We start from the raw sequence: 26,758 nt of genomic DNA, 5'->3' as shown, positions 1-26,758 counted from the left end.
TGCATTAACTGTGACGAGATTCGGACACTTGCATCTGAAGGTCTTTTAAGAGTGTTGGCCCCTAAGTTGATGATATTAATTTTTTTCTTCATACATAACATGGAAATTCTTTATGAATTTCATTACAACATTGTTATTTTGTCCCCACTGCACTGTATTTACATCCTAAAGTGAAACTGTGCCCTTTTGAAAATCAAAAGGAATTTCTCCACTGCTGTTTTATCACAGAATTTCTTAATGTTGTATAACACACACTTACACAGAACAAACAAAAGCAAGCAAACAAAAATATTGAAAAAGATTATATTTTTAAATTGCTTTAATTAACTCATAGATAGGGTAGATTTTGTGATGATGGTAATAACACACATTTTCTCTTTGTGAGGTCTTTGGATTTATTACCATACTAGCCTTGCATTACGAAGAACCTGCTCAATCTCTAATTAACATTTTTCCTCCAAAATATATCTTCTGGAAAATTGCTTTAAAGGTATTAATCCAAATTGCTTTTTAATTTTTTTTCAGGGAGTGCTGGAACACCTGTTATCTTCAATGAAAATGGAGATGCTCCTGGACGCTATGATATTTTTCAGTATCAAATCACCAACAAGAGTACTGAATACAAAGTAATTGGTCAGTGGACTAACCAACTTCATCTAAATGTAAGTACTAGTTTGATTATGATGCTGACATTGAAGAATACTCATTTGAGTATTATATTATTTCAAAACACTTTAAAAAATGTTGATGGTTTATTCTCTGTCAGTTGGCAGAAGAAAGATTTTCCTTTCTCTTGAGAAGACAGTAAAAGATAGCACAATAACCGGAACCAAATTCTTTACATTTTAAAGTAGGTTGTGTTGTGGTTTTACCTGCTCCTTTAAATGATATTTTAGAATCATTGTCTATCTGATATTTCTCAGACTGATTATTAAGTTAGGCAGGGAAATAGTAACTCATCCTTCAAAAGAGGGTGTCAGACAAAATGATGGGTACATATTTATTGCCCAGGTATTTCAAATAAAGTAGGAGGATGGAAATGTATTTAGTAAAAGAGAAGTTTGGACTCTCTAACCACTTCTGATTTAGTTGAAACACTGGGATGATGAACTACTGCAATAAAGATATTTCTTGAACATAAAGGGAGAATTTGGAGTTTTTCTATATAGTTAACTAGAATTAGTATAGTCCCTTATCACTTAATAGCAGAGGAAACAAAAGACACAACAACTTACCCATCCTTAGGAGGTGTTTCTAATTGCTTCCTTAATATATTCTGCAAATTTTTTGGTAGTTAAGCCCTACCTGTACATGGAATTATATATTCTTTTTAAAACACCATCCCAATAAGATTCAGATAATGCAATATGTGTATGGGAGCTGAACATCAAGCCACAGCTGTAACTTGATAAGTTGTTGGGTCAGGGCACTTCCTTTTGTCAGAAAATGGCTCCATGTGAGGAGAGTTACAGTCATGAGAAAAGCAAAATGAAGTTAACCTGTTTCCTTTTTAGCTGTGCAATATTTACAGGATTTACTTGAGGTATGTTAACCATTTGGGTAGCTCTGCAAATGTGAAATATTAAGTGTCACTTTGTTAAGGGCTGATGAGAAGGGCAACAGTGTGAATTGATGACTAGACTCTATGACTAGATTCACCAAAAGGAGTTTATGCAGTGACTTTAATCAAACCACAAAAAGCAGATTTCAATCATGTCTGGTTTTGCATATGAGAAGCTACTGAAGATGAGTAACAAAGACAGTGTAGTATATATTTACAGGTGATTCTCCTGTTGAGACTACTTCGCAATAATTATGTGACTGCTATGCACAGTAACACGTATGATAGTTCCTTGTTTTCAGCCACAGCTGTTAAACCACTTTACCATATCTACCATTTAATATCTATAGCTACTTGGCAAGGACTCATTCATTTAATTCTTCTGCCCAAATAGAAAAGACCCTACCAAAGTGTACTACTTGTGTGTAACATATTGTCTGGCAGTGTTATCTCCTTCCACTAACCTGATATCTACCTGTTGAAAGGCATGAAAGGAAAAAAAAACCCAAACGGTTAAACAAGTTTAAAGATTAATACTAAATAGTAATTTCTGGAAAGGAAATCAGTAGAGTTCAATCCTTATCGTAACTACTATGGCATACATTCCATATCTTTGTAATTGCTACAGCTTTCTGAAAAGTTGGTGTTTATTAAGTGGGCTGAAAAACTGATACACACATTTTGCACAAATGTTAGTACTTAGTAGTAGCTAAAAGCTACCTTAGAATTTGCTTCAATTTTAATTCCATTCCAATCTGCCTTTCTCTATCCCCCCCTAGACTGCTAAATTTTTCATTAAGCCTGTAGCTTTTCAGTCCCATTATTTCTGCCTGATGTATGTGTACTCCAGGGAGTTCTCTGAAATAGAGGTTAGATTGGCTGCTACTCAGACTACTGAAACCACACCATGCTAACCACATTGACCACAAAGCTAACAAGAAAGGATTTATCTAAGGACACCCCTTTTTAACTCTCATTAAGAATGGATGTGTTAATTTGTTCTTTGCCTCTTTCTTTTTGCCTTTTTTTCACCTCCTTGAGCTCATGTGCTGGATACAACTAATTGTCCAAATTTGTGGGTGAATTCACCTCCAGAGAAGTTGTGGCTGCCTCATACCTGGAGGTGTTCAAGGCCAGGCTGGATGGGGTTTTGAGCAACCTCGTCTAGTGGAAGGTGTCCTTGCCCATGGCAGGGGGGGTTGGAACTCAATGATCTTTAAGGTCCTTTCCAACCCAAATCATTCTATGATTCTGTGATTCTCTGTCTAGCGTGTGGAGTCGCAGAGATGTGAACAGGTGGGCACACTGCTCTGCAGTGGGTGTTTCTGCTCCCAACCTCATGCCATGGCCCTGCTCTTGTCCCACCACCCCCTGCTCTGCTGCACACCCCGTGCTCACACAGACCAGGATGCTAGCCGGTACACAGGGCTCAGTTACCCCATGCACAGTGCAACTGGATGGCTTCAGTGAGATGTTTCTCTCCCTAACTTTTACTTGTGTTTCTTGACTTACTCATTTTTATCTAAAGCCTGGAAGATTTCTAAAGGGACAACTGGGTTTTATATCTTAAAGTTTGTCAGGTCTTGAAATGCTGGATGCTGGTCTCTGTCAGTGTCTGCAAGTACTAGTATGTTAACAATGAAAAAGGAAGTCTTAATAGGGGTGGTACAGTTTATTTCCTTGATTTCTATATTCACTAAACTTAGCGTGTGTTGATGCATGCAGTATGGGCAACAAACAGGCAGAACTGGAAGTCACTGTGCAGTGGGAAAACTATGATATAGTTGCCATCACAGAAACACAGTGGGATAATTTGCATAACTGGAGTGCTGCAATGAATGGCCATAAACTCTTCAGAAGGGGTAGGCAAGGAAGGAGATGCAGTGTGGTAGGCCTGTATTTTAGGAAGTGTTTTAATTGTCTACAGCTAAATGATAGTCATGATAGGGTTGAGTGTTTATGACTAAGAATCACTGGGAAGGCCACCAAGGCAGAACAGAACAACCAGGCAATCAGGCCCAGTAAGCATGAGTTTAGGAAAGGCAGGTCCTGCTTGACTGATTTCCTTCTATGACAAGGTGACCTGCTTAGTGGATGAGGGAAAGGTTGTAGATGTTGTCTACCTAGGCTTTAGTAAAGTTTTTGACACTGCTTCCCAAAGCCTTTTCCTGGAAAAACTTGCTGCTCATGGCTTGGATGGCGTATGTTTTGCTGGGTAAAAAACCTGTTTGGACGGCCTAGCCTGAAGAGCGGTGGTGAATGGAGTTATATCCACTTGGTGGCTGGTCACAAGTGGTGTTCCCCAGGGCTTTTTAACATTTGTATCAATGATCTGGATGAAGGGATTGAGTGCACCCTCAGAAGGTTTGCAGATGACACCAAGTTGGGCAGGAGTGCTGATCTGCTTTAGGGTAGGAAGGCTCTACAGAGGGATCTGGACAGGCTGGATTGATGGGCTGAGGCCAATTGTATGAGGTTCAGCAAGGCCAAGTGCCAGGTCCTGCACTTGGGTCACAACAACAGGCTTGGGGAAGAGCAGCTGGAGAGCTGCCCAGAGGAAAAGGACCTGGGGGTGTTGGTCGACAGCAGCCTGAATATGAGCCAGCAGTGTGCCCAAGTGGCCAAGAAGGCAAACAGCATCCTGGCTTGTATCAGAAATAGTGTGGCCAGCAGGACTAGGGAAGTAATTGTTCTCCTGTACTCGGCACTGGTGAGGCCTCACCTCGAGTACTGTGTTCAGTTTTGGGTCTCTCACTACAGGAAAGACATTGAGATGCTGGAGTGCATCCAGAGAAGGGCAATGAAGCTGATGAGGGGTCTGGAGCACAAGATTTCTGAGGAGCAGCTGAGGGAGCTGGGGTTGTTTAGCCTGGAGAAAAGGAGGCTAAGGGGAGACCTTATTGGTCTCTACATCTACCTGAAAGGAGGTAGCAAGGTGGGTATTGAGCTCTTTTCCCAAGTAACAAGCTATAGGACAAGAGGAAATGGCCCCAAGCTGCACTGGGGGAGGTTTAGGGTGTATATTAGGAAAAATTTGTTCACCGAAAGTGTTATCAAGCACTGGAAGAGGTTGTCCAGGGAAGTGGTGGACTCACTATCCCTCAAGGTATTTAAAAGATGCGTAGTAATGGTGGACTTGGCAGTGCTAGGTTGATGGTTGGACTTAATGATCTTAATGATCTTTTCCAATCTAAAATATTCTGTGATCCTATGATGGTAGTTTTGTGACTTGACGATCTGCTGTGATAAAGCTGTTGCCTCCTCTCACTAGACAAAATGTACTAAAACCAAGTAAACTTTGTGAATGATCCAATAGTCGAAATCATCATATTGCAAGTTAGGTAGTGCCTTTGATTGCCAATGAATCAGAGGGCACACAGTGGATGTTTTCATTGATTTCAGTGAAAACATTATATTTATTGAAGACAAAGCAGTATTAAGATGACAGAGCACTTTTTATCCTTCTGTTCTATAAAGGACATGCTTTTAAAATATAATACTTTTTGCACTGTGTCCTTCTTTCTCCTACAGTTTTCCCTTAATGAAGGAACATGTAGCTATTATTTTTAATGAATGTCTGTCAGCTAGATATCCTTTATAGATATTTCTACTACTGTTTTTACAGATATTTCTTCCTCAAATAGTGTGGCGACATTTTGTAGATATGATGTTTATGATTGTGTTCATCTATACAGCTGGTATTGTGTTTCAGAAAATTTATAACTTTTACCCATCTATTTATTTTCTGTGACAGAAAAATAAATCATCAAAGTATCAGGTTTGCAGTACAGTTCAACCTTTGGAACAGCTAATGTAACTAAGATTAGAACATGCCTTGCATTTAAATAAATGAATAAAAAACTTTCCTTTTTTTTTCTTTCCAATATATTGTTTTTCCTTTCCTTTTTGTTTTCCTTTTCCTTAGGATGCTCTTTGATATTTTATATATTGGGTTTTGTGGCTGGGGGTCACTGTTGTGTGGGCTATGGCTCCTCACTCAGTGGCCAGCCCTGGTCCTGTCTCTGACCCCAACTCTCAGGATTCAGGATTCCTCTGCTGGTGTCTCTAGTTCCTCAAAGTTTTCACTGACTCTGCAGGGTCCATGTGGTCAAGCTTTAGACTTGTTCCTTTCCTGCTACAGTGCTGGCTTTCCCTTTGGGCAGAAAGTGCTGACTCTGGCTAGATAAAGTCTCTGTATCATGCTCCCTAAGGGGCTCTTTGTCAGCAGGCTTCACCAGCTGCAGAGATGCTGCTAGCTATGATGCTGCTTCCTCCCTGTAGTCCTCAGTAACATTAATGCTCTCCTTCAGGCAGACTGACCTTTCAGATTTCCTCTGAAGCAGCCATAGCTTCCAGATATAGGAACTTCATGATTACTGATCAGTACTACTCTTGCAATCTTACAAAACAAGTGCATGTGCTGACAATGCTGAGTATAGAAGTTAAAAAAGAATCATGATCTTCAAAAATTAAGTTTTTGTGTGATTCTTGAGTTTGATTAAGGTACCTCAGTATTTGACAGATGCACGGAAACTCTGAAAGCAGATATTTAGAAACATCAAACCATAATCTCAAAGAACCTGATTGTCTTTTATACAATTATCACTTTACACGATTCTGACAATTTAAATTTACAACCCCTTTAAAATCCTTTTACTCTCTAAGGTTGCTTGACTTTCAATGATCTTATTGTACTGGAAATAACCAAACCCTAAAAACTTTTAGTATCTCTTTGAAGGGAAACGTAATTGCCTTAGAACTTTTGATCATTGACTACATGTTAACTGTCAGGGTTTCCTGTTGTTTGCTTTCCTCATTTAGTTTTCTTTATAAGTAGAAGAAGATAACTTATTTTTCAGGAAACTGTGATAGTTAAAATCCTTTCCTCCAAAAAATATTCTGGAAAAGGTAGCTGTTTCTGCAAAAGTTATGTTTTATTCATATTGTAACGGTGTTTTGCATACCAGGTCACATGTAAAAGTTCCCTACAAATGTGTGGGTTTAGCAAATTTGAGCTCTCAACCATGTAATCTCTGTAGGTGGAAAGTTGTTAAAAACAAACTTGCTTCTCCTGGCACTTATGATTTGAAATCAACTTCCTTTTATGATTAATAATGAATTTCTTCTTAGAAACTGTGTTCTGTGTTGCCTGTTTTGTGATAAGGGCTATATCAAGATGTTGACTGATAGCCTTTGTCAGTGGCATTAAATGGAAATAGTCCCAATCTTAAAGTTTTAACAAGTTTCTCAGTTTCTTTTGCTTAGGAACCCATTCAGTCTGTTCTGGTTCATTTTTGAGGGACTTTTTCCCCCCCTCTTTCAATATGCTTCTATTTTGAAACATAAATGCCAGCTGGAAAAAAGAAAAATTGAAATATGTAAGAAATAAAAAATCTAATATTTTGACTTTTTAAAAAATTCCTTATTAATATAGTTTAAGCATTCTCAGATTTCATTTCAAGCTTATACTTCATTTTGTCTACCAAAGTTTGTGTTTAAAAATCCTAATCTGAGCAATTATGTAGATCCAAAACCATATTCATCCAAAACAGTAATTTTGATTGATGAGACACTGGGCAGACACAATTATTGGTGCTTTCAGAATCAGGCATTTAGCTGATGCAGTTAAAAACCTTAACTGAATATCCATTTATGTGATATTATTCCTTTAAAAAAAGCAAAGCCTATCAGAACACTGTATGTTTTAAGTGAAAACAGTAAAATTTTTAAGGCAGAATTAACTTGTATTTGTTTTGGTTATTGTTTTTTTTTTTTTTCACCAGAGCGCAAGAGTTCTGTTGAAAGACAAGAGAATTTCTCCAATAACAGATTTTTAACATTCTCTTAGAAATAATGGGATGCATAAGCTTTCAGATTTATGGATTGTATGCACTGAGGATATAAATGACTCGGGGGCATCCGTTTTTCTGTAATGGTCTTGATTTATGACTAAGAAAACCATAAATTAAAATTATACCGATGTGATGAACTATCAGAAAGACAGCCATAATCATCATCAGCCTTAAGCACAGTGTTTGGTGAACTGGTAAAAATTGGGAACCCCACATCGACAATGAGCTTCCCTTCAGGCAGCCATATCTCAAAAAAGCTTTGAATCAGTATTTGATTTCTCTTCTCTTCTAGGACTCTTGTAAATTATGTATCTAATCCTGAAGGAAACTATCAACACTGACATTAGTCAATTCTTTTTGGAAGTGACACATTCAAATTGCATAAGTTCCCTTTCTTGTGACATGGTAAAAGAAAACGATTCAAGAAGCTTCTGATGTTTTCTGTAACTGTATGAAGCAAATAAGTTTCAAGCTTTGCTGTAGGCCACTATATTTCATTAAAGAAGCCAGAGACCCTCTTTTTTTCCTGTGGTAGCTATTATATAATTGATAGATGTTTTCAAATTGCTGAAGTTAAGCCCTGTGTTTAAGAAAAGAACGCAATACAGTGAAATACACAACAGGAGCACGTAGTGCTGTATATGATTATATCTATAAACAAAATATGAAAATCATACTGCCTGCAGGGTGTTCTGCCCATATGTAATAGGGCAGTAGAGTTCAAACTTATGGTCCATCCATGTTATCTGCCTGAAAATTGTTGATGCTGTGTTAAAAATAAAACTCAATGAAATGAGCAAAAATTTTTATGTTCTTCTATTCTTCTCAGAATTATATTGCTTTCTTCCTTTATTCTACACAGGGCTGGAAGTAGAAAGAGACTACTATGTGTTTTAGAAAACTACTTTGGTTTTACAAAGCTAGTCCTGATCTTGGCTCTGGTCAATAAGTATGACTCAGGGTTTATTCTTTTTTACTGTCAGAGTCTGAGGTCAGTACGAGACTTGTAGTCACTAAGGTCCAATGCTAGACTGAAGACATAGGTCAACAGTAGGTTACACTGGATGCAAATAGTAGGGAAGCCAACAAAATACACGAAACATGGAATAAAATTAGGATTTTATGATTTTGAAAGGTTACAGATTGTATTATTCATAAAAAATTACTTTGGTGTGGGGGGAAAGTAAGCTGAATATAGATGTTGAAAAAGCATTAAATGATTTTGAGATGTGCCTGTAGTAGAACAGATTCTATTTCAGACATGACTGAAAATCAAAACAGAACTTTGATTCAAGAGCCAATGACCTTAGAAAAACCCGTGAAGAATGACAGCTTGTCTTCTTTCTGAAGCTTTTCACTTTATTAGTCCTAATAGTTTTGGGTTTTTTTATTTTTGGTTGTTGGGGTTCTTTTTGTGGTTCTTTTTTTTTCCTTAATGAAACAGACATCTTTACTGATTCTCTAGAGAGAAAAAAGAAAATGGGAAAAAGAGATCTGCTAAGAATACATCCTGAACTTGGATAAACATTTGTTCTTTATTAGAATGATACTAGATTGCCAATGAAACAGCCACTGCTTGAGAGTTAGCATGAATAGGGATTTTTTCCCACCTTGTCAGGGTGAGTGAAAGTCAGGTTTCTCAAATGAAGCATGGAGTTGCAGATGCACGCTTGGCTGTGAATTTGTCACAGGATTCTTGAGTGGATGGTAGATATTTTGTAGCTTTTTGTGGTCATCCTTTGTAAGATGTTATGATTAGAATGAACTGTTCTTTAAATAGCCATAGCCAACAGGACCATGGACTATTCTTGTTTTTTCAAAAAAACAGAAAGGAGGTCTTGCCATGCATGACAAATAAAATAAATCTCTTGTGTTTTAAAATATTATTTTCTCTTTCACAGTCAAAACAAGTGTGCAGTGATAGAACAACGAAAAAATCAGCTTTTATATGTATTCCTGGAGAGTTCTGCATTCATATATGGGACTTCAGAGCAGGGTTAGCTGCTCCCCTGGTACCAGCTAATGTTGTGACTTTTAGCATAGACAAACAGCTACTGGGCATAGCAGGTAGTTTGGCTTATGCATGGCTGGCAGCAAGTCTGCAGTGAATTGCTTTGTGAAGTACCAGTGTGAAACACAGAGTATCAGCGTGTGTCTTCTCTAGTTTCTTCCATCTTTCTCCTCTTCCCCACCGAAATTTATATATGTATTATAATTTGAAGATTGAGCTGCCCTTTAAACCTAGGAGCAAAATGTTCATGCTTAAAAGCAAAAATGGTAGATTAAATGACTTTAATTATTGTTCATGTGTATTACATAATGGAAGTCTACTACTAAATTAAAAATCATTAAATGGAAAACGAAAGAGATGTTCAGTGGTTATGATATGATAAAAGAGAATAACCAGCAGTTAACAGAGCATTATTATATGATTTTTTTTTCTGTTTGCTTTGCTGCAATTTCTCTTCATGTTGCAGTAGTATTAATTTCATTTCTTCAGGATAGTCATCTAATATTTATCCAGGACTTTTTATCCTGATAAATCCCCAAACACTTTTTTTTTTTTTTAATTATTTAAATATAGGGAGTGAATTATTTTCTATATTTCCAAAATGGTGTCACCAAAAACCAAAATGGTTTTAGTGTTTATATTGTGATAGTACAGTTTAAAACAGGGAATGAAGAATGTGTAGCTAATCTCATTGTAACTTCAGCTCGCAGTGAACAGAATTAGTGTTGAGTGGGACAATAGGATGTGCCAGGAACGAATGGTTCAAATAAGGATGATTGCAGTAATGTTTCCAGTAACTCCATGAATTGAAGCAAAACCCCTTTATGGGAAACATAGGCAGAAAGCTAAGCAATGGCTTTGGAATGGTTAACTGAGATCTGTGTCGCCAGAGGCTGTTGCAGCAAGGAACTCCTAGACTTGTGATGTAATCTATCTGTCCTCTTCCCCAGTCCTGCAGTCTGACCTTGTTAGCAGAACTGTGACTTCACTTCTTAAAGCAGAGTAGCTGGAGAGAGTCCAGCTGCAAGCAATGATAATGATCAACCATCTAAAAGTATGCCTGTAGGGAAAGGGTGAGCAAACTAGGATTGTTTAGTCTGGAGAAGACTGAACTGAGGGGAATTATGTTAATCTCTTTCAATACAGAAAAAGATTATTCAGGAAAACAACAAACTGTTAGTCATAGTTAATTTGGCTATTAGGAGAAGTCACAGATTTGAATTACTGTAAGACAGATTTAATGCAGACATGCTAGAAGATTCTAATGATGAGGATAATTAAGCAATGGGCTGCGTTGCCTGGGAGGCTGAGCAATCTCCAACACTATGAGCTATTTGGAGTAAGTGAACTGTATAGACTGATTTGGCATAGCTGATTCAGAGGTGGGGCCAGAGGAATACTCCCAAAATCTCCTTCAGCCATCGTTTCTTAAGTTTTCTGGCTTTTTTAAATTTGTTTTGTTTGTTTTGCTAGTGTTCCCCTCAAAGGTAGATTTCCTGTATGCCTTGAGTAAATGTTGGGATGGATATAAGCAGCTGGACTTCTACACTCTAGGTTTTCTGAGTAAATGCAAGAATGTGTATGTCTTTAGCAAGAACTCTAGAAGAATGCTATGACAGATACACTAGTTTACGAGGTTGGTTACTTATTTAGGATCCTCTGTTGCTTCAGTTTATGCATCACATTAGTAGGTAACGACAGCTTTTCTGTGAATCCTTGGAGACCTTACAATTCCCATACAGGGCTCCAGATCGGAAGTTTTTTACATGAGAGCTGCTTAATTCTTCCCAAACTTATTTGTGTTTCTTTATGTCTATGTGGAAAAGAGTTTACTATTGTGACAGTGGTGATTTCTTTTACTTAGACCTTCTTTCCCTACCATTTATCAGAGAAACATTTTCCCTGTAACCAAAAGCAGTACAGCAGCTCTACCCATAACAATATTTAAAATGCATCATTAATTAGCCAAGAAGTAGGAAAGGTATGCTCATCAGCATATTTTATTTAGTTTATTTGTATAAATATAAAAAATTTGTTTCTTAAATAAGTATTCCATAAAACTGCAAAAGGCAGTCTAAAGAATTTAGCTGTCATAAGAATACATTGAAATTTTTCTATTTATCTGGCCTATTTATGATCTTAGTTCTTTATTTGTGCTCACAATATTTTATACGTGAAATCTGCCCTAGCACTGTAGAAGACAGCTAAAGGTATCTCAAGAGACTATCTAGCCCTTGCATACAGTTAGCATCTTCTATACTTATTCAAGGATGAAGACTTTACAGACTCTGAAGGCATTCTGTTGCATTTTTAACTATCCTCATCACTCTGAAGTGTCCTATAAATACGTGACTTTACTCCTCATTGCTATAATTTAAGTCCGTTACTTCTTATTTTATTCAGTATACATTGAGCACATCCTCATCCTTTTCATGTATCCGAAGACTGTTGTTTTACCGCCCAGGCTGTGTTATTTCTTCGGGCTATATAGCCTGTATTTGTTCAGTTTAGTCACACGCATCATGTCTTTCTAGACACACTTCTGATGTTTGCTGATTTCCTCTGGTGTCCCCATTTGATTCTCCTTCAAACTGAAACATGATGATCCAGCCTTCACAAAGTGCTCTGGCTGAAGTCTCACTACTGCAGAGTACAGGAGAAGCACCGTTTCATGTATTCGTGAGTGCAGACTAGAGGGGAAAGATTATTTTGTCTGTCTGCGTTTCTCCAGATGGCATTTGCCCCTTTTGCAACAGTATAACATTGGTTCAACATATTATAATCCACTAGAGCCTTGAGATCTCTTTTTCTGAAAAGCTGCTGTCTCTGTCCTCTCTGACGCATAATGTGCTACCTGTGAGTTGCCCCTGTTAAACTGCATGCTCCTTTTTTTCAGACTCTCTGCAGTATCATTTGGAATAAGTGTCCTGACCTTCAGCATAGCTTCAACCTTTCCCAGTGTTATACATGCCCAGATTTGATCACCATATACTGGGTTTTATCATCCAAACTGCATTGAGTGGTTATTACAAGTATTGAATAATAGCAGACTAAGAATAGACCTTTCCAGGCCCCACCCTGTACCATCCCTTCCATTCTGACAATGAATCAATGACAAATTTTATCTTCCCACAGCTTTCTGATATAATTTCCACCTAGCCCTTAGGGGCTAGATCTGTTTCAATAGGTTGCTTATGACTGAGAGTGTAATTTGAGATGGTGTCAAAAATCTTTCTAATGTTAAGATAAATGACACCTAGCTGCTTGCCTCTCATCCATGGTGCCTGTTACCCTCTCACTGAAGGAAATGTGACAGCTCGTTGTTGACTGATCCCTTTTGGCTGTTATTTGTCTTGGGGCTGTTTTTTTTTCTCTGTGTTTTTGAAATGTGTTTATTTCTTTCAGGATTTTTCTGAGAATTCAAGTTAAACTGAATGATTGATAATTCCCTGGCTTCTTCTTTTCCCCCCTTTTCTAGGCATAAACACTAGGCTTCCCATTTGCAACTTTTCCATACTTTCCCATAAAGTCTCAAGAGCTTTCTGTATCCTCAGTCAGTTCTTTCAGTCTAGTAGAATAAATCTCAATATGTTCATTCCATATGAAAACCCCAGACTTCCTGAAGTACTCTCATTTTCAACATGTTCATCTTTCTTTCCTTAATAACAAGGATATTTTTTTTCTTTTTCTTTTTTTTTTTTTTTTTCTGACTAAATGTGTTATGTGGTATTTTCTCTAGCTTAAACTTCTTCCACACGCTTGTTTTGTGCCTGCCAGATCACTAAGTCTCTCCACAGAATTCTCAATTTAATTATTGACTCGTCATTCTAAGCAGCAGCGTAGACTTGGCAGAGAGAGCTCTTCCCCTGTTGCTGAAAATCTCAGTATAAAACACAGCCTATTTTCTGCCAGTTCTGAACTAGTTCAGACTTTCAGACTTTTTATATGTGATTTTGTTACCTGGCTGGAATTGTGTTTAAAGGGCCAGTGTGATTTTCTTTTATTTATATAGTGCTGAAATTTCGAATTTATTATCATGGAACAATCTGACTGTTCACTAAGAGGAGCTGACAAAGAAGATACGAGCTATTATAGTGGAAAACCACCTTAAAGTATTGTCAAAACATACATCTCAGTGTTTAGGATTTTGCAGTGCTTCAGAGTAGAATGTACTACACATATTAACAGCTTTTTTTCCTAAAAACAGGCTGGACAAATATGTCAGGAATGGTTTAGGTATAGTGCCTCTTTTCTTGAGACAGGAAAATAAACCCAATCCCTACATTTCAACTGAGCTTGTCTGTTCCTCTGTCACAGTCAATTAAGGTATAAGGTTGCTGAGGTGAGGAAAACTTTGCTCAAAATTTCAAGTGCTTCACTTTGCTGAAACACTGTTTAGAAACTGAGAAGCACAGGATCACAGGGTATTCCGGCTCTGTTTCTGTTTTCTGTTATTCTTTGAGAGGTCAGTGATGAAGTTACTACCTTTGTGCTTTTGTACTTTTCTGTCTTGCTGCCACTTATGCTGCGATGGAAAGCTCAGGAAATATATGCAAAATTGCCCTGCTCTACTCTTTCAGTTCCCTCCTTAAAAATATTTTTGATACAATTTCCTTAAAAAGCACCTCTTTGGAGATATGCTCTGGCTGCTGACTATCATGTAGTTCAGTGTTGCCTTATTGTGTTTAGGATGTCTTTTCTTGTATTCTGCTGATACTCTTCTCTCCGTCTTATGGCTTGATTGTGAATTCTTTAGGATTGAGACCATATTTTTTTCTTGCAGATTTGTTTATCCCATAGTGCAACTGAGGTCTTGGTCTGTGAGCAGCACGGGAATAAAAAGAATATGTTATTTGTGTGCTGGTATTATTTTGTAGAAAAGGTTGTGCAGGTTGGAATTTAGAGGAGTTCATTCTTCAGTTTCTTATGCACAACATCTTTTGTACTCATCAAGAAATAGGAAATAGAAAAATCATTAAAAATGATGGGGTAGGATTAAAACTAACCCAAACCCATCAACATATTTTTTCATACTGAACTGAGGCTTTTTATGATTGGCTAGTATCTAGTTTTAAAATAATGAAATATAACAGATAACAAAAAGGTGACAGTTCATGTCCTTAAGTAATATTAAATATGTGTGTGGGTCATGCCCTTGTTAGCATAACTCTGCTGAAGTTACTGGACTGATTTAAATCTGCTGAAGGTTTAGCCCAGTAAATTTTCTTGCTGGCCATCATACAGGTGTTTGGGGAGAGCAGCTTCTTGTTTTGATAAGAAACTCACCTTTAAACCAATAGAATGATTAAAAGCATGTAATGGTTAATATTTTTTCATTAAACAATGGGACTTATTAAGTGAATTAGTCTTAAAGCTAAAGAAAAAAAAATCCCTTAAAGTCAAACGGCAGCTGTGCTTAACCTCTTGCGTTCCTTCTATTTACTGTGGAGTGGGGGAGAATCTGAGCACCATTGGGAACGAAAGACATCTGACACAGATTGGAGGGAAATACAGTAGCTATGGAGCACCAGACTTGGGTCAGGGCAACTCAAATTTTAACTTAGGTTACTGTAAATAAAGGCAACAGATTTGGGAGAGAGACTATTTGTTATGGGTATTAAAAGCTTCATCAAGAAAAGCAACTAGTCCTTTAAACTAGTGATCACATGGACCTTGGGCAAAACTGAGAAGATTCCCCAGGGACAAGGAAAGTGGCATGAAAAAACTCTTTGCCAGAACTAGGCTCCTTTTCTTTTCTCAAAGCATTAAATTTTTTGAAGTATGCTTGCGGGCTATTTCTGCATGATCAACTGCAGGAAGAAGAAAGCACATCCAAGCCTTATCAGTCAAATGGCCTTAGTACTACAGCTGGTCAAAACCTATCACCCGACAAAAAAGGGCAATGGTGGAAGGTTTCCTCTCAAAACAGTACTTTCTTAAAGAAAAATCTAAATCTGACAAAGTGGGTTTTTTAATTTGAGGTTTTTTGAACAAGCTTAATTATAAGCGAAGTTACAGCACAGTATGCTTTTGGTAGCGTATAATGACTTCAATCCCTATGTGTACATCGTAAGTTATATATAAAATGCTCATTAAAATCTCTCCAAGTGCATGTCAGGTACATGTAAGGGCAGTGAGGACCTTTAGGTAAGGATATGCAGTAGAGATTGTCTATGTGAAAATGGACTGCATAAAAAATAACTTTGGAAGCCTGATTTGCAGTCTGATCTGTTGATGGTAATTATATAGTTTCAGAATATACACAATAGACCATGCAAAACACTTCCAAAAAATCTGAAGTCTGCTGATGTCATCTTGAATAGGGTATTTCCGTGTCATAAAGCTATTAAGGAAATAATTGTAGTGGGGCTTTTTTTTGTTTGGATTTTTTGTTTTGGTTTGGTTTTTTGGTCTCATTTGTAAATAAAGAGACTGTCTCCAGAAACAGGTGTTTAAAAATTAATTGTGATTCATGTTTCCAAGAAAGAAAAAAAGATAATCTTGCTTATATTGAATAGAAGTGACTACTAGATTGCTGTAAAATTCCATCTGATAGTTACACAGTGCAGTAACAGTAGCTGTTTACTTGATGACCTGCTCATCAATGCACTTTGTGTTAGTTTATGCCCCATTACATCTGAGACAAAATTTTGTTTTCCAGGTATTCCATGCAAATTATAAAGTTTGTTGTTTGGCAAATTGAAAAAGAGAATATATTGCAGCTCCTTCTACCATTTTACTGAGGGTCTGTTAGGGTCAGCAATTCTGTAGCCCATAGGTACCAGCAAAGCCACAGGTAGAGAAAAGTAGAAGAAAAAGTAAAAATAAGTAAAATAAACAGATCCCAAAAAATTCAAAGGCTAGCATTTTAAGACTTGGGTTTAAAGTCTGTGTAGCACTAATAAGGACTGTTTGTAGATTATGGTACCGTAGTACAACGATTCCCTGTCTAAGGTTTCCACAATAAGCTCCTTGAGGTAATATTCAGCAGTCACGAATTACATGATTTAAGTAGTGAGGTTGGTTTCTTTGAGGTAAAATTACAGTCTCAGCACACTAAATAACATACTTCCACTGATAAAGCAAGGCTAGTATTTAACCTTTTCTGTTTATGAGCATAAGAAACGTTATATTTGTTTACACCATTCTTTTCTGCTTGTATCTATTACTTCAGAGCATCCTTCCCTTTAATTACTTTGCCCTAGCTGAGAATCACTTGTTATAATGGCCAGAACATTAAAAATACATTCTCTTGGCTTTAGTTGTGCCAGAGATTTGTGATACTGTATTTCTGGGAAACTGGAGATGACAGGAAAGATTTTGCTACGCTGAGGAAGCACAGATTTGTTATGATGTTTCTGGTATTCTTTGAAAAAATATTGCTCAGTTTTAAAAGTAAAAAATGCTTTAATCAAGCTTTCTAAAATGTAACAACTTGCTTGGCAAAAAAACCCTTCCAGATCTGAGAGATGGAGATCAGTTATATCCCTACTTAAACTTCTTACCCACATTTTAAACTTACGTAAGCATCTCCACTGCTCCTGTCTGCATCACAGCTTCCCTCCAGCCAATTGCAAAGTTGAGGTTCAAGCAGGTTAAATAATTTGCTCAAGGTCACTGAGAAAGTCAGACTGTATCAGAGCCATACAGGCCACCTCTAAGCTTTGAGAAAATAGTTGTTAAACTATTCTGTAGCACTGCTTTCAAATAATATCAATATCGCCTTCCTTCCTGTAGTCCTAGACATTTTAAATCATATATGCATATAACTAAGGATACACACATGCATGTAAATAGGTATTCAAATTTAAATGACAGTAAATTTAACTGTCTTTGTTTTTCCTTCAGGGAATCTATGAGATAGTGAAGGTAAGTGGTGTGCCTAGGATGAACTTTGGGCAGGTGGATTCACAGTTAAGAGAAATCAGCTTCCATATGGGCTGTAACAACAACCTGTTCTTCTGTTCCTAAAAAAAAATAGAAAGAGTGATTTTCCTTGTAGTATTTCAGACTGGTCCTTTAATGGTCATTGCATCTGATCAAGCTTCTCAGACTCCTCTTCACACTGATATTCAACTGCATTAATTTTCAGCCAGTATGTGATAAAACCAAAGATGATCCCATGCTCTTTATAAACCTCTAGGAATGTCTATGCCTGAAATTCCAGAAAACGACATCTCAGTTGTTAAGAAAACATCTGTATGGGGAGAATGAGGTAAATCACTTACAGCGATTATGACAAATCTGGTAATGATAGTGATTTTATACTGCCATTGAAAATCTGGATTCATTCTGGTTTTGTTCTATTTTGTTTTTCAATTTAAAACTGTATTTTTTGTCCTTTGCTTATTTCCCTCCTGCACATGCTTGCTTAAATATTTGTAAGTGTAGAGTGTAAGTGTACCCAGCTTTTCTCTAGAGGGATAAAATCTGACTGGCAGACTGAATGCAATGATAATTATATTTAGGCTCATAATGAATTCACTTTAGTTGAACCAGTTTCAGTTTAATTTTGGTTTTTGATGGTTCAGATGACTTGATTGGACAGGGTACATTAGAGATTTGAACTTTAACTGTGAGAATAGATGCATTAGACAATTTTAAAAGTTAAATATTAGACTAAATTGCCTTAATTCACTCACTTGCTATGCTCCTCTGATGAACCTTTTTGTCAGAAGAGAAACACTTCCAGGAACTAGAGACAAAAATAAGAACAACTCTTAGTGACAGCTGGAGAAAATATTTCAGTTCTTTTTCATTTTTATAACTAAGAATCAGAATATCTATTAAAAGCCGTATGAATTTATATGTAAGAGCCTTGCTGCTTCTGAAAGTCTTGGCTAACTAGCTACAAAATAAGATGTTTGTCTACTCCCATGACTCTGGTAGAATGCACTACTCGCAGTCCTCTGTCTAGGTCTTGTATAATTCCATTCATTACAATAATACCTTTAAACACATTTTTCATTATTTTTAATAAATATCTAATTCTGAGATAAGATTTCAAAAATGAAAATTCCTGCAAGTGATAATATAACATAATCAGAAACATTAAAATATTATCCACCAATGTCCTCAGTATAAATTCTCTGAAGGCTGTCACTGCTTGCTGAATTATGTAAGTAATAAAATTTTCCATGATCATTAAGAATGGAAAACAGAGTGGTTTTGTACACATAGATGGTTCAGAAATTATATGTGACCTATTAACAGCATTTTTGATCGGTCTCCTCTGGTTGCTGAGGGCATTGCTAAATGAATGATTGGCTTGATTATTGAAAGAAGATAGGTGCCAGGAATGTGAATGTGCTACTTGTACTGTGTCATGTAAATCTCATCTTGTTTTAGGCCAGTCCTCACATCATTAATTTTTAGCTTTATTGTTAGATATTAAAGGAAATTGTATTTGTAATGTTCATGAAGGATAGAGGTGTTTACTTGGTTTTGATATGAAATGGCATTTTGTCTGTATTTTAATGGTTTAGTGAACTGTGAATCTTAGTGCTGGAAATTAAAGCAAATTGCAGCTCCGTCAGGCACATGTCTCATACAGAGATGATTTTTATGTCTATTTAAATAGCAATGAAACCATTCTCTTTTTGTATCATGATGCATTTCATAGAAAATGAGTACATGTCTTACAGACATGCTGTCATACTCTTTCTGATGTTTTCACTCTGGTAAGTATTGGAATAGTAGAAAATGGAACCTCATCTTAGGAGAATGTGAGGTATTTCATGATAGCACATCAATCTATCAGACACTTTCCAAATTTAGAGAAGCTACTCAAATAAAATTAATAATAATGTTTAAACTATTATTAATAATAGATGCAGAGCTAGGCTATTCCTGTCCATTTAACCTAGGTAATGAATTCAGATACATTTAACAATGAACTTTACCTTGTCATATATCATACTGTAGTGAACGGCAGCTATAAGATGTCATATGAAAATGAAGATGACAAAATAAGTCTTCTAGAAACTATGTTTACGTAAGGCTACTTAATAATCTGAGACTCACCCAGCCTTAGCAGAGTCTGAGCAGTATAAAGAGTGCTGCACACCCAGATATTTTGATCACTCAAGGCTGAAGAGATGTTAAACTTTTTTGTTCTTTTTCAATGTCAAAACCCCCTTCTTTTGTCTGGCTTTGGCTTCTTTGTCAGTTTCTTTCCCCCATGAGAATTTTGTTTAAAAACATGTGCCTAAAGTTAAGCTCCCTTGAAGTTAGTTTTGTGATATTTGAACTTCTAGATCACTTTGGGGGAGGTTTCTCAAAGTATTTAGGTTGTGAAAACTGCAGATGGAAGCATAGTGGGATTTTCAAAAGCACTTAAACAGATAAGGCACTTAGCTCCCATTTAAAGTAATTAGCTGGATTGAACAAGTTTCCCTTGGTAATTCTGAAAATTCCACTGCTAAATGTTTATGTCCGTATAAAAAAATATGATTTTCAAAAGAGACTGAGCATCCAGCAACTCCCTTTAAGGTTTATGACTATTACAGGTTTTCAGCAGTTCTGAAAATTAGACACTGTTCCTGTGTCTATGTTCCCAAATGATCCTCCTTCACTTTCTTATTTCTTAACAGTTTCTACTATCATTTATTGTCTAAAGTTAATCTCAGAGAAGAAGTGGGATCAATATAACCTATAACCTAAGGATAGAAAAATAATGACATGGGTGAATCTTCTGCACAGATTCGAGAGGCCATTTCCTTTGGTATATACATTCAGTCACTGAAAAAACTGATAGAGCTTTAAGACCATTGTTGTAGTTATGTCTTATATTGGATTTCCTTATTATATTTATATTATGCAAAATAATAAATAAAAAATACATACAGGTAAAGACTGCTGCAGGTTATGGATAGCTGGAAATTAACCAGATGACCAGAATTATCATTAATTTTCAGTCTTTAATTGCTGCATATATGGATACCCTTAGCAGACCTGTTTGGATGTAATAAAAGCAGCGCCCACTCTGAGGTATAGTTTCCCCTGCTCTTTACTCTGCCTCTATTACAGTAGCGGTCTGAGGGTGTACACACATTAGCATTTTGGTTTCAATCAAGAGTCTGCTTTTGAAATGAATCTGCTAATTATTCCCACTTAGCACACTTGCTCGTTGTGGAGTGGGTCTCCGGCTATATGAACTGGATTGCTTTTGGCTGAAATGAAATCAGAAGATGGTTTCCAGAAGGACATCTAATCTTCTTTAATCATCACAGGGTGTTCAGCCCACTGAACTATGTCAAAATTAGTTCAATATAACCTTCCTTCCAAGACTCAAATTTCAAATGCTAACCAAAGTGAATGTCCCGGTTTGAAGTAAAACAGAACCAATTTCCTGTTCTGTAACTTTACATCCTAGCTAGGCCTCCTCTAACTCTCTGAAATTAACGGCATATTGTGGAGAAAACTGCTTGTTCTCAGAATGATAAGCCCAATGTTTGTGCTCCATGCCAAGGAATGGTATGCAGGGAGGCCCTTGCTTATACTTATTGCTATAACAACCAAGGTCAGCCAATTTCGTTATTTGCCCCCTTAGAGGGTCGGAAACGGAAAAAACGTAGAGGGGTCACATCGGTGGGGAGGAGCGGACAGGACAGGTGACCCAAACCTGACCAACTAGGGTATTCCATCTAGTCTGTTCATCTGCCTTTGATCCCGATCCGTGTTTTGGTAAATTCGGCCAAAACCACGACAGTGAACATCAAGTCCTCAGAGCCAACACCTTTGCTCCACAGTTCAACTCTTACCGTGCCATGTTGCATGTTAAGGTAGCTATAAACTGAGTTGTCAGGATGGTTGTGTTCATGGTACAATCCCATCTTTGCACCCACTTCCAGAGTTAAAATCCTACAATGCCAGATTTTTCTCAGATCTGCAACTGTCTTAAAGGGGATCTCCAATTTCAAACACTGGCCAACATTTCTTGGGAATATATCTTCTTGTTCTTGTTAGATAGAAAAAGAAATAAAAAACTCATGAGCAAGACCTCATTTTTGTTAAGTGCTTTTTCAGAAATGTAGGTCAACCTAAATGCAACTGTGTGTTTTGTCTAAAAAAAGTCATCCAGACAAGACAGTTTGTAAGACATAATTTGTATACCTTGTAAAATGCACCTGCACCAGCCATTCATTCTGTTTATTCTCTACATTGATTTAGAATTTTTTTTATGCTTTAAGAGTCCATTCTTGTTTGAGTCACTTCATCACTAGCAGCTACTAATGCTAATATTAATATATATATTTTTTTTTTAATAAAAGATTCAAGTGTGTTTAGATTGTGAGTTTTCCAACATTCATAGCTCTATATTTCCATCCTGGAAATTATGTCTTGTGTTCTTTATATGTCAGATATACTAGAATGAAAATAATAATATGAATCTTTACCAGTGACCTTCAGAAATATGAATTTATTATCAGTTGTCACCCCTGGGATGTGTAACCTGAGGCACTCTAATGTATTGCCAACCAGGAAGAGTTTTTAATCATGTTTTTAGCCAATTAAATCACCATCAAGACAAAAATACACAAAATCATAAGTAGCTGTACAATAAAAGGATATTTTTTCTTTTTTCTTTTATTAAAGTAGAAACTCTGAAAGACACAAAGGAATTCTGTGTACCTACCAAAGCCGTGGATTCACAATATAGTAAATGTGGCTTTAGGATGCTTAATGCCAGATAAGAAACACTGTAGCCTCATGGTATTAAATGCTGATCTGGTATAAACTCACTTTGCTAGTTCAAATGTGTTAAAAATATTGAACACCTTAGCTTTATCCTTTCAGGCTGTCTGCCAGATGAGATATTGCCTGTCCACGCCATTCTAAGTGTATGCTGGATCAGGTGTTGTGTACTCTCCTGGTGATTCTGTATTGTGTGCTATAATCTGGCAAATACGCAGTACTGTTCTTTTTCGAGTCATTCCAAACTTATCCACAGATCTGGATTAATGACCATGGCCTCCTGTTGCCCCCATTATCATTGTATCTGACTAAATCACAAGCTTTGATGTATTTATTCTCCTAACAACACTGTGAAGAAGAATATGTCTTTGCTATCACACTGATTTCATCATAACATGTTTTCTCTCTTGTCTAGGAGTTGAAACAGTAGGGGTTACGCAGGCTTTGAGAATTTCAGTGATTAAAACCAGGAGGTTGTAACAGCGGTGAATTTTTTCTTAGTGTCAAGTGCTCTGCTAGGGCTCTGTCAAAGCTGTTTCATGTAACCGGGTTGTTCTTATGGTTTTTAGGAAGCTAATTACTTAAATGATTTCCTTTTATATAGCCACCAAATGCTGCATTTTGTGTAATTATCACAGTCCTTTATATAAAATATGGTTAACTTCTGGAGGTTCAAGACTGATCCAAACCCCACTGAAGTCCTTGAGTGACTCTAGGGATTCACTGAGCTGGTTGTACGAGCAAGTTTCGTGTCTCCTCATTACGTGGTGCCTTGTTTGACCCTGTGAGTGGTGAATAACAGTGAACACTGTGCAGAAGAGTGGACAGAAGAGACAAAGAGCCTGGCTGCTTGTTGCTGCCTTATTCACCCTGTGTGTTGCTGTAACTGGTGCTCCAGTTCTCTGAGGAAGGCAAATGAGGCCAACAGTTTTTTTTCTCAAATCTGTTTAAAAATTACTGGAAAAATAAACTGTCGAGGCCAAAATTATCCTTCTTGATAAGCTGCCCTCATTCTGTCCTCCTCCAGAAGTAACTAAAACATTCCTGATGCCTGAAGTTTTGTTACTGTTATTTCACTTATAAATAAAGCCTCCAAATGAATCAAAAGTGCTAAGTACTTAATAGGCAAAAGCAAGGCGAGTCCTTTGTCCTTGAGTGCTTACCACCTGATAAGGCGGAGCATGGGGAGAAACACAAAGTGATTCTGGTGCCTACAAATAGCTCTTTGCTCCTTGCACTGCTCTGGTTCACTCAGCATGACCTCTGGCGGAACCTGGTTTTGGTGGGCTAAGGAGAGCTGGTATCAAACTGAGTGATAATTTTAAGCAGGAGATGTTTTAAATCCATGAGTTTCCTATTCAGATTTTATTTGGAGGGTATAGCAGGAAGAATAGATAAGTTGATGAAAAAAGTGTATTATGTTAATGCGCTGCTGTGAAGAAATCTGTGATTTCCAAAACAAGACAGCATTGTGTGCATCTGTTCTGTACTACAAAAAGATCCTTGGACTTCTTAAATTGGGAGGACTAAATTAGTAGCCATGATGTATTTTTCCATTATTATTCAGAAAGCAGTATATATTCATTTTTATCTTCTAGAAATGTAAATAAAAGGCTCTTATGTGTGTCAAGACTTGGAAAATGGAAAAATATAAAATATCCACATTCGTGGAATAGGTGGCATCACAGATCTTTCTTCTGGCACTCTTTGTTCTGCTAGAACTGATGCAAGGAGATTTTAATGTATTTCTTTACCGTACCAGAAACTCATCTGAAACCCACATAGCCTTATTTTGTAATTAAATATTTGAGAACTACTTTTATTTATATTTACATGTAATTAACTTTTAAAGCACTGTGTACATGCTTTTTTTGCTTTTAAACTAGCCTGGAGTCAATAAATATCTTTACTGATGTCAATTTGGTCAGCAGCAAAGAGGTAAATAGAAACTAATGGCACTCATCAAGCCTGTGGCATGAATGATTTATTGGACACAATCATTTAACACTTTTATAAAGTCAATACAAGGGAAAGAAGCAGGTTTCTTATTATGGTAAACTGTATTTGTACTGTCAACATGTAGTGATTTATGACAAACCTGTGGCCAGGATTATGATATTATAAATGGGTGGAAAATAGAAGGCTCATTAATTTTTTATGCCCACAGGTAGAAGACATGCAGTGGGCTAATAGACAACACACTCATCCAGCATCTGTCTGCAGCCTGCCCTGTAAAGCTGGGGAAAGAAAGAAAACTGTGAAGGGAGTGCCCTGCTGCTGGCACTGCGAACGCTGTGAGGGGTACCATTACCAGGTGGATGAATTCAACTGTGAACTGTGCCCCATCAACAAGAGACCAAACGCCAACCGTACGGATTGTCAGCTTATCCCTATAATCAAACTGGAGTGGCATTCGCCTTGGGCCATTGTGCCAGTCTTCATAGCTATTCTCGGTATAATTGCCACCACCTTTGTGATTGTGACATTTGTCCGGTACAACGACACGCCAATCGTCAGGGCCTCTGGACGGGAGCTCAGTTATGTGCTCTTGACTGGGATTTTTCTCTGTTACTCCATTACCTTTTTAATGATTGCGACTCCTGATACAGTGGTCTGCTCGTTTCGAAGGATCTTTTTAGGACTGGGCATGTGTTTCAGCTATGCTGCCTTGCTTACCAAAACAAACAGAATTCACAGAATATTTGAACAAGGCAAAAAATCTGTCACAGCTCCCAAATTTATTAGTCCAGCTTCCCAGCTGGTGATCACTTTCAGCCTCATATCCATGCAGCTTATTGGAGTCTTCATCTGGTTTGCTATCGATCCACCACATATCATCGTAGACTATGGAGAGCAGAGGACACTTGAACCAGAAAATGCCAGGGGAGTTCTCAAATGTGACATTTCAGATCTTTCTCTCATTTGTTCCCTTGGGTACAGTATTCTCTTGATGGTCACATGCACTGTTTATGCTATTAAAACAAGAGGGGTTCCAGAGACCTTCAATGAAGCAAAACCCATTGGATTTACTATGTACACAACCTGCATAATTTGGTTAGCTTTTATTCCAATCTTTTTTGGTACGGCCCAATCAGCAGAGAAGGTAAGTGATGATAAATTTACAAATCAAATACTACCCTTTTTCTATTTTCATCTCGCATTACTTATAGCGCTATAATATTTTCACTCTTAAAAATGGGTAATTTTGAATGATAATTGCAAACAAACTCTCAGAGTTTACAGACAATGAAATATAGGATTCAAAAGGTAGGTTTCCTATGTTTTAACACAAGAAACTGAATGTGATTGTGGTGTGGCTGGCATAATAATGTTGACATTTTCTCAATATATCCTTATATGACTGTTTCTTCTAACGTTTATTATTACCCTTCAGTGATGCTCTAGCCTATTACATGAAGCACTATAAATCTTTGTTATCATCCACACAACTGGTAGAAATGGTTACATTTCAAAAACCTAAGATCAACTTACATATGTCAAAAATAATGAAGAAGAATGCTTGGGCAGAATGAAAAGAATTCCTTTTCTCTCTGGTTGACACATATAACTTTAAAAAAAAAAATAAAAGGAGTGAAAGAAGTGTATGTAAAATCATAAAACTGTAATTCACTAATTATTATCTCAGATCAAAAAGATGTAATTTTCCTGATCTTTTAATGAGAAATTAAATGTTGCATACTGGGATATCTGTTATTCCTTGTTGAATTGGCATGGACCTTTCCTGATATCAGTCATGGTGAGCAGTACAAAACATGTCAGACATTTAACTCTCCTTCTCTCAGTTCTAATGGGAAGGCAGAGGTACATGTCGACTGTGTGAGGTTTTTATCCAGCAGATAGTAATGAAAATGACAATTTAGGTAGGAAGGAGCAATGATATCAGCATGAACCTTCAAAACTGAAAATCTGTGAGATCTGGAAAATCTCAAAAATAAGAAATTAAAGCCATCAGTCTTTTATATAAACTCTTTCCCTTTTTCTTCTAACAGGTGTTCTTTGTAATGTTTTAAAATACAAATTTTAATTTAATTGGAAAAGTCAACATGTGTCCACTTATAATTGTGCAAAGGTTTGACATGTGTCTGGTTTAGAGGGCATTTGCCTGGATATTAAAGAACATAGCTTGCTAAAGTAGCTGCTAATTCAAGCAGAGGAATTCTGTGTGGGACAGGCTGTGGCAGAAAAACATTTTCCTCACTAAAAACTGAAGTACCAGACTTGCTGAATTGGATCAGGCTTGATTTCCATGTCCTTTTGGATTGTCGGGGAAGTGAATACCAAGGTAATGGCATATCATAGATACAACAAGTAAAGATAAAAAATCCTGTTTAATATAGGAAAATATACTTAACTGAATTGTATTTAAATTCTGACTTTTTTATATGTGTAGACTTAAGTCAGAAAAATACTTTGTGGTATAAATGTGTGGTACTTTTTGTTTTAACTGGTTGGGCCAGTCAGTTTTATGGCAAGTAGCTCTAACAAAATAAATGTATTTCTGAGTATCGCAACACATAAAATATAGCTTGCCTGGCAACTATGCAGTGAGTTTTGATTTACACCATTGGTTCACCTTACCTTGTAGTAAAGGATAATTTGGTTTTGACCTCTAAAGAC

General features: G+C 36.9%; 1 protein-coding gene across 1 annotated transcript in view; it reads left to right on the top strand.

The window, feature by feature from the left end:
- GRM8 (glutamate metabotropic receptor 8) overlaps positions 1 to 26,758 on the top strand; it is a 344,093-nt gene that overhangs the window by 268,497 nt on the left and 48,838 nt on the right. The window contains exons 7-8 of the mRNA XM_074169153.1: positions 526 to 662; positions 24,288 to 25,223. Of these exons, the coding sequence (XP_074025254.1) occupies positions 526 to 662; positions 24,288 to 25,223 (1,073 nt within the window). The remainder of the gene's footprint in view (positions 1 to 525; positions 663 to 24,287; positions 25,224 to 26,758) is intronic.

This window comes from Numenius arquata, chromosome 2, assembly GCF_964106895.1.
Source record: "Numenius arquata chromosome 2, bNumArq3.hap1.1, whole genome shotgun sequence".
Lineage (NCBI taxonomy): Eukaryota > Metazoa > Chordata > Aves > Charadriiformes > Scolopacidae > Numenius > Numenius arquata.
This window is presented reverse-complemented; position numbering and strand designations above follow the sequence as displayed.